Below are 9,527 nucleotides of genomic sequence, written 5' to 3' on the forward strand. Positions count from 1 at the left end.
GTCGTTCACCGTTAAATATAATGTTAGGTCTGTGTTTTTTTTCAGGTATACTTCATTAGATTAAGAAAATTCCCCTCTCCTCCAAGTTTATTGACAGTTTTTATCATGAAAGGATTTTGATTTTGTCAGTTGCCTTTTCTGCATCTGTTGAGATGGTCCTGTGGGGTTTTGTACTCTCTTCTGTTAATATGATGATTCTAATACATTAACTAATTTTCAGAAATTAATCCAACCTTTAATTTCTGGGATAAATCCCACTTGATCTTGGTGTATAATCCTTTTTATATACTATGTAGCTGGTTTTGATTTGTTAGTATTTCACTGAAGATATTTGCTTCTATATCCCTGAAGGGTATTGATTGGTCTGTAGTTTCTTTTCTTGTGATGTCTTTGCCTGACTTTGATATCAGGGAAATGCTGTTATCATAGAATGAAGTCGTGTTCTTTCCTCCTTTACTTTCTTGAAGACTTTGCTAAGAATCGGTATTATTTCTTTTTTAAAGGTTTGATAGAATTTACATGTGAAGTTCCCTGGGCTAGGCTTGTATTCGTGGGGTCATTTGAAAGTACTAATTAAATCCCTTTTCTTTCCTTTTTTCTTTTCTTTTCTTTTTTTTCTTTGGGCGGGGGACAGAGTCTTACTCTTTTGCCCAGGCTAGAGTGAGTGGGTGCCGTGGCGTCAGCCTAGCTCACAGCAACCTCAAACTCCTGGGCTCAAGCGATCCTCCTGCCTCAGCCTCCCAAGCAGCTGGGACTACAGGCATGCACCACCATGCCCTGTTATTTTTTTTCTCCATATATTTCTATCTGGCCATATAATTTCTTTCTATTTTTTGTAGAGACGGGGTCTCGCTCTCGCTCAGGCTGATCTAGAACGCCTGACCTTGGGCGATCCTCCCACTTTGGCCTCCCTGAGTGCTAGGATTACAGGCGTGAGCCACCGGGCCCGGCCTACATCACTTTTCTTACTATAGTCCTATTTAGATTTTATATTTCTTCCAGAGTCAGTTCAGTAATTTGTGTCTCCTGGGAATTTTTCCATTTCATCTAAATTGTCTAGTTTGTTGGTATAAAGTTCGTTATAATATAATACTTTTAATTTCCGTAAGGATAGTATTAATGTCCCCCCTTTCATTTTTGATTTTGATAATCTGTGTATTTCTTCCTTTTTTTCTTGGTCAGTCAAGCTAAAAGCTTGTCAGTTTTTTTTTTCATCTTTTTAGTCAACCAACTTTTGATTTCTTTGATTTTTGTCACTGTTTTTCTGTTTTCTATTTCATTGGTTTTCTGTTCTAATCTTCGTCATTACCTTCTTTCTGCTTGCTTGTATGAAATACATAAATTTGATACTTCAGGAGTAACTAAAATCATTTGTTTCATTTGAAGCAGGATTTGAAACCTCAGACATGTAGAAACGTTTATGATATTGCATATAGTGGTCACTTAGACCAGTGAACTAGAAGGAAATTTGTTTTGCTGAAAACAGAGAGGTTTTGATGTAGGACTTTTGTTGATTTTGAAAGTATCAAGTCTCTTTTGCAGAAAGGATTTAATGCATGAGTAGTTTATTTTTTTAAAATCTTAATATTTAGAATGTCCATTGTAACTGAATCACTATGTCCACCCCAAAGTTCATTTTTCTGAAGCTTAAAGGGAAGTGTGCGTTAATCAGCATATACACTATCCTCCACATGCTTCGTCTCTGGTAATCTTTCTAACAGCCTCATGAATTACATAGTGTTTTATGCCCATTGTATGGAAATAGAATCTTAGAGTAAGCATTTAAGTAGTTTCCCCAGGTTTAACCAGTTGGAAAGTAGCAGAACCTAGTTCTGTCAGATTGCAGAGACTACACACCCAAATATTATGTCACATTGCCTACCGTTAGAAGTTCAGCAGAGACTTCCTTATTTACTTGGAAATAATGAAATTGATAGTATCTGGCATAATTGAGGTCAGTTTACAAACCCTCTTTACCCTCATTTCGGTGATTTTAGGTGGGGCCGTGTGTCCACTAAATTAGGCTGGATGCACCCCTGAAACCATACACCAAATTTGTGTGTAAGGGTACTTTTCTGGGGAAAAACTTTATAGATTTAATCAAATGATCCAAAGAGGGTAGGCCCACTACTCAAAGTTGTCATATGATAAGAGAATGCCGTGGAGCCTCGTCCCTTCCAATGGGGAACAAGTATGGTTTTTGAGTTGAGATGGTGGTGTAAGGGAAGTCAGCACATTCTCAAACCTGGCTAGAGGCATAAAGGAGTTGTTCTGGACCTACTGGTTTGAACCTAGAGGCAGTGGTGATGGTGGACAGAGTAATGACTTAGATGATGGCAGATGACTCCAGATCCTAGAACATGATATAAATCCCACATATGAGATTCTAAACTCTATTTGGTGACAAGATACACATCGCTAAAACAATCTACGATCATATTCTCTCAAGAAGATCGTACATTTCAGCTGTACAGCATCAATTTCTTTTCCATTGACGTTCCACTTTTTCATCAGAGTGTTCTTGTCACACAGATAGTTACCTATGAGGAATATCTAAAGATGTGGGGTTCTCCACTTGAAGAGAGTAATCCAGATCAACCTGAAGAACTATACACTTTTGGCAATCTGATTAAAAATGATAGGCAGGTAGGATAACGATTTCTATTATTGCTCAAATTGTGACATTAATATTTTTTTTTTTTTTTTGAGACAGAGTCTCACTCTGTTGCACGGGCTAGACTGCTTTGGCGTCAGCCTAGCTCACAGCAACCTCAAACTCCTGGGCTCAAGCAATCCTCCTGCCTCAGCCTCCCGGTTAGCTGGGACTACAGGCATGTGCCACCATGCCTGGCTAATTTTTTTAATACATATATATATATATATATATATATATATATATATATATATATATTCAGTTGTCCAGCTAATTTCTTTCTATTTTTTTAGTAGACACGGTGTCTCTCTCTTGCTCAATCTGGTCTCAAACTCCTGAGCTCAAACGATTCTCCTGCCTCGGCCTCTCAGAGAGCTAGGATTACAGGCGTGAGCCACCACGCCCAGCATTAATTGTGACATTCTTACCACAATTATTTTCCTTTTGAAATGATGAATATAAATCGTAGGCATTACTTCTGTTTGTTTAAAAGATACAATATGACACAAGAATTTTTACGTGAACATAAAGCGAGAGTAGGAGCTTCCCAACCTGAGTGTGTTGGTTGAACAGAAATGGTAGTTGTAATTCATTGTACTAGAAATTGGTGTTTTTAATTACTACATTTAATGCTCACAACTGTTCTGAAAGTGAGTATTTCTATCAACTTTTTAATAAGAAGAAATCAAGACTGACAGTGTTCAAATGGCTTGCCCCGACTGACAGAGGATAAAAGATAGAGCCAGAGTTTGAACCCACATTTTTCTGAGTCTACAGTCTATACTCTATCCCACTCCCCACACTACCTACTTTAAGATCGAGATTACAGTCTACTTCCTGTGTTATTCAAGTCACTGGTGCTCTATCTAGACACTGACTAAGTCTTCCTCTTGAAATATGAAGTACTAAGTGATGTTGCCATAACTGGACTGTCCTAGTGGAAATCTCTATGTGAGGTATGTGCTGTGTGTGAGAGAGACATATTGACTTCACCATTAAAACAGGAAGACACAGGTGGTGGGAGTGGGGCAGCCCCCCACCTCCCTGAGCCCCACAGACACTAAGCTGCGACAAGTAGGACGGCCACTGCGGTCAGCCTGCCTAGGGTGTGGGCCCAGGTGGAGCCACCACAGGTGCAAATCTTGGTGGTAGTAGCAAAAAATAAAGAATAGAATCAAAACGATGAAGAAAAGAAGGGGTTGCATCTGTACTTGTGGGGGAGACATTTGATACAAAGACACAGACAGGCAATAATCTCTTCTGTAACAAAGCTAGACCTAAAGCTGTTCCACCTCAACCAACCCCAGAAATCCTCAATTAATTGGAGTTTTCCTTAATTTTCTGTGCTTTGGTTTTCTCATTTTTTACAATGCAGATAATAATCACACCTCACTCATCGGGCTTGGCCAAGGATTATGTAAAGCATTTTAACCAGCACGTGGAAGGTAGTAAATGCTCAGTGAAAATATTTTCACCCATTCTGAACTCCTCTTTTTATGGGAAATACAAATGGTTTGGAAAAGTTTTAACTAAAATTGTATTCAATAATGTAAGGGCATATTCTTGAGTTACCCTTTGATGAAAACAATTTTGAGCTAAACTACTGTACCCTTCAATTTCATCTTTTATCTACTACAAGCATTGAAGAGCATCTCCTACCCCTGCCTGGTTCCAAGGTTGACACATTTGAATCTCTATAAGGTTAGGGGTGAGAAGATTTCCGTTTTCAATCTTCCCTACCCTTCACTGTCGATATGTGTCAATTAATAAGTACTAATCAGTATTTGTTAATAAGTTTAAAGCACAACAGGACAAAAGCTATCTCCCCTTTTTCTCTCCTAACAAGGGCTGAAACAAAATCATGTGTACTTCACCAAGGAGATGACCATATGTTTATTGTTTTGGTTGATGAGAGCCACACATTCCCCAAGCATTCTCACTAAGCACGATTGTATTGTGTTTGGCTTTGGACAACACTCTGTTTTGCCTTCTTGTTTCACTGAGCATAGACAAAATTAGGTTGCATTTTTTGAAAACATGGTGTGTACTGGGTGATGATAAATCTTTGGCCTGTGATTAACACTTATATTAATGATATAAATCCATGGCTGTATATGCATATGAAGACTGCAATTTTGTAATCGTTGAATTTTGTCTGTAATGGAATATGTCCACCGATGTTTTTCAGGAAATGAGGAGTGAAGCAGATGAACTTGCAAGAGGACATCAACAAAAAAGGAAACCTCAGGGAGAACCCAACAGGCACTCATCTAAGAGAAGGCAGAGTATGTTCCTGTGGTTAAGCAAACAGGAAGGAGAGGCGGAATTCCATCTTTAGGACTCAGCCTTGTGAAAGGAAGTTTGCAGTCATGTACTTGAGGGAGGGACAGATATGAGCACATTTGCAAGTGGAAGGGCAAGGCTCTAATTAGGCCCAACAATTTGGGGCTGCTGGAAGAGTTAGAAGAATAATGTAGGTTCCTGAGACAGAGGATGATGGGCTCAGCAAGGGGATGGGTCTGCTCACTTTCTGCCTGTCCTCACATTCTACTCTAACCCACGGCAGTCTGGCTGCTTCTTACTGTGTTCCAATGGAACTTCTCTCCTCAAGGTCACCAGTACCTGCTGCACTTTGGCATTAGTTTCTCAGCAACATGTGATACAGCTGTTCATTCCCTCCTCCCTGGCAAACTTCTCGGGTTCCCAGATACCATATTGTCCTGGGTTTCTTACCCCTTACTGAAGATTCATTTTCCTTCTCCTTTTTCTGTTGTTTTCCCCCCTCTTCCTTCCCATCTCTAAATATTGCAGGGTCCCAAAGCTTGATATTGGGCCTTCTTCTCCGCGATATGCTATCCCCCTAGGTGATGCCACGTAATCTTAGAGCCTTAAATATGACCCACACTACAAGAACTCTCACCTTTATACCTCTAGACTACAGCTTGCTCCCGAAATCCAGACTCGAATACAACTGCCTATGCGGTAGCTCCATTGGGTACCTAATAGACATCTCAATTCAACTGGCTCTACGTGTTGAAACTGCTGACCTCCCTCTCTCCAAAGACATTCTACTTTCAGCCCTCACTGTCTCAGTTAGTGACACCAGCCATCGGGTGTAACATCCATAAAGCTGTAGCAACCAGCTGTTCACAGCTATGGGTCTTGAACAGTTCTGGTTTTTAGAGTTTGTAGCTATCCATAGAGTAAATAGTCCCACCATGTCCTAGTTCTTAAGCTGTCAATGTGAGGTCACGGAACCAGAATCCAGAAGGATTGGTAACAGTCCACTCTCCTGATCAGATGCCTAACACCTCCTGTACATAGCCCCGGCCCTTTTATCCGGTAGTTCAGGCCAAAACACTTAGAGTCACTCATGATTTCTCTTATTATTGTTTTATTATTCTCACACTTCCAATGTCTTGGCAAGTCCAACAATGAATGCCCACTATAAATACTGCATCTCACCATTTCTCTATAGCCCTCTATTCTACTCTGCCGTGATCTCTCAGCAAACTACTACAATAACTTCTTATTTGATCTCTCTGTTTCCTATTCCCACCCCCATCTCACCCCACACCCTGCAGCCACAGTGATCATGTCGGCACATGTGTCACATCATGCCATGTCCCTCCTGAAAACCTGGCCTCAACTTTCCCAAGCACTCATCATAGACCCCGAGCTCCCTACTCTCTGGTCTGCAAGGCTCTGCATGGCCTGGTCCACCGCCATGGGTTCCTAACACGGGTCCCCGTGGGGCTCCTCGGGGTGCCCTCTGTCTCTGTCCTTCACTCTGTGGTGGGTGGCCCGTCCCCACTGCAGCCCCTGTCCTGGCCCTCCAGGCAGCCTGGAGCTCTCCCTGCACCTCTGCGCAGGCTGGCTCTCCCTCCTCCTCCAGGGCCTGCCCAAGGAGAACACCTCAGAAGGCCCTGCCCAGCCCCTGGGCTCCCTCTGCTGCTCTCCCAGGGGCCTGCAGGCTCCTTCCCTAAGCCCAGCCTAGCTCTGCGGCTTTCCTTTGCCCACTGTGCACTTCTTGCCTGACTTCCCCATGAGGGTGTGAGCCCAGTGAGGGCAGGCAAGTTTCTCTCTGTGCTGCTCACTGCTGATCCCTGGCTCCTGGCGGGGTGCTTGCACAGAGGAGTAATAAATGACACAGAGGGGCCAGACTTGGAGTCAGAGGAGAGTCACTTTTCTAAGACAGAAAGGAAGGATGGGGAGGATCATACACAGACGCACTTTTGGTACCACAGTGCATGTAGAACTTTCAGCCCTCATGGCCGGCTCTGTTTTCTCAGAATCCCTGAGGTAGAGGAGAGGCAGCTTGAGCAGGGCTCACTCACTCTGGCTTCCGGCTCAGTACAACATGACAGGACACTGTTAGTTTATAAGTAAATTATAAAACTCTTCACATTGAGAATTGTAAATGGCAGCAAGACGACAGTGAGCCCCGAGTACCAGGAATCTGTGAATGTTTATTAGTTGTACTGTCCTACTTGTTTTCTGTATGTATTCCTAGTGCCAGGAGGGAAAAAGTGGTTTTCTTGTATTATCTTTCCCGAGTTCTATTTGTGAGATATACCATTTCCACCTGATACATCCTTCTGTTTTATGAAGTAAATAATTCTCTAGAAATTGATGTGTAGTGGATGTTCCCCTGGCGGAGGCTGGAATAAAACACGTCTACCTCACAGCTCAACCTCTTCATTTGGTTTCCAGGTGCTACTGTCGTTCACGATGTCCACGTGAAGGAGATGGAGAATGATCAACCACCACCTGAAGGCTTCTTGTCAAAATATGTTCCACCAGAGCCTATGAATAAGGCAAAAGGCGGTATTCCACCTAACCAACTGGAGTCTTGGCCGAGTGACTCCATCAGTCACAGGGAAGATGGGCTGGTTCAGAAACCTGGTGGTAATGCACTTGGAGAAGGAACCAAACACTGCAGCGTCTCTATAGGTGACCCAAAAGTCACAGCAATGTCTTCAGTGGAAACTATGCCAAATACATGGAAAATCAGTCCTGCCATGCAAGGGAAAATTAATGATGATGTAAAATATCATTTAATGAAGGAAGTTCAAAAGTTTGAACGAAGTGAGTAGTGAAAGAACATCTATCGATAAAAGCATAGGAGTCGATCTCATTCCTGTGATTTAGAGCAGTCAAGCTACCTCTTCAGGTCATCATTTGGCTGAATTGGATTTTTACATAATTTAGGATGCTTTCTCTTTAATTTGACTAAAATTTCTAATACATAGTCTAAAATGTTTTACTTGGCTAGTATTTAATACAGTGCCCTTGGTAAATATGTACAGGTGTTGTGATTTATGCATTCAAAACCAAAACACTACATAACATTTTAGCCCATAAAGAATAAATATTGAGTTAGTGGATACAGTAAGATTGACTTCCATTTAATTTTGATAATTTTAGAAGTACTAAATGTTTTCTAATATCTTCAGACTATGAAAGAATTTTCGTTTTGCTTGGAAAAGTGCAAGGAAATTCAGAAGTCAAGAAGCAATTTGTTGAATTTACCATCAAGGAAGCTACCAAGTAGGTGTAAAAGGGAACTCTTCCATTGTTTTAAGCAATTGGGGCTAATTCACGGTGGGGGCAGGAACAGGTCCTGCCTCATTTTTCCTAAACCCTGGCCCTTGATCATACTTCATGCTATTTCCACAGGCATTTAGGTTGATAGTCTTTAAATCTAATGCATTCTTCCAAGGCCACAGAGCCTTCCAAACTTATCATAATCTGGGGTGGGCATGGGCCCTCAATTGACACACTTGCAATAATGCTGGGTGGTATCTTTACATGCGGATGTATTTTCTATTTGCATGCAGATTGTAAACTCTATTTTGTATCCACTACTATGTCTTACATATCATAGATGCTGTAGATATCTTGTGCATAACAAAATGCCTCTTTAATTCCAGGTTCAAAAGATTTGCCTTAATTCAGCAGCTTAAGGAGTTCCTTTAAAACATGGAGTCCTACCATCCTCAGCAAAAGTAATCACATGAAGGGAAGATAATTGTATTATTGCAAACAACAAAGGGAAACAAGAATAAGTTTTCTATGCTGTAGGATGGAATGGGATCTTGATGAAGCTCCCTAGAAGTTTGAAGTCAAGAGAATTCCCTTTTAGAAGCTAAGAAAAACAGTGGAGCTTTTTAAATTTTGTGGTTTGCTCTTAGTAAAAGCCCTAAAAGTTTGCTGTGAAAGTATAGTTTGTTGTTTGTTTCTTTGTGTGTTTTCCTACCTGGGTGGGGAGACTGATGAGTTAATAACTCAGCAGCTATATACTATTACAGTCCTAGTGTCTGCAGCAGATCACACGATCATAGCTGGCATTTACTACTGCCTTTTTTCACTACCCACTTCTTGTTCCTTTTGCCCTCAGATAGCACCTCCGCCGGTCACAGGTTTTGCCTGGTGGAATGACTCAAATCTTAATTGCTGAAAGGTCTGGGTCATAGATACCTTCCTCAATTGAGTTGTTGTAATTTTCCATTAACTGTAATCACAAAACATGGGAATACTAAGACAATGTCTAGATATATCAGACATACTCTTTCTTACCCCTTGTGTAGTGAGCACCCAATCTTCCTTTCATCACGGGTTTTCATCACCCCAGACAGGACAGGACTGCTTCCTTTGCCTATTGATTGAGAGGGATGAAGAGACCAAAATGGCCAGCTGGGAGTTTCAATTCCTTTTCAGTGAAATCACTATTGTGTCCCTTGGTGAAAGCATTTGTCCCTTTAGAACCAATCCCTGTAGTTCAGCAGAGCCTAAAGACAGAGGGATGGAAAGCAGTTTTGCTAGTGAATCACTGGAGGACACAGTGAGTAGAGGTAATCCTATTTCCACCCAT

General features: G+C 41.5%; 1 protein-coding gene across 1 annotated transcript; it reads left to right on the forward strand.

Annotated features, from left to right (window-relative positions):
• Nucleotides 1–4,801: 4,801 nt before the first annotated feature.
• SAGE1 (sarcoma antigen 1) lies at nt 4,802–9,094 on the forward strand. Its single transcript, XM_045537844.1, has 3 exons — nt 4,802–4,938; nt 7,367–7,741; nt 9,054–9,094. Exons 1-3 carry the CDS (start codon nt 4,821–4,823, stop codon nt 9,092–9,094), a joined length of 534 nt encoding a protein of 177 aa, XP_045393800.1. The 5' UTR covers nt 4,802–4,820.
• Nucleotides 9,095–9,527: the final 433 nt, after the last annotated feature.

Source organism: Lemur catta, chromosome X (genome assembly GCF_020740605.2).
Source record: "Lemur catta isolate mLemCat1 chromosome X, mLemCat1.pri, whole genome shotgun sequence".
NCBI lineage: Eukaryota > Metazoa > Chordata > Mammalia > Primates > Lemuridae > Lemur > Lemur catta.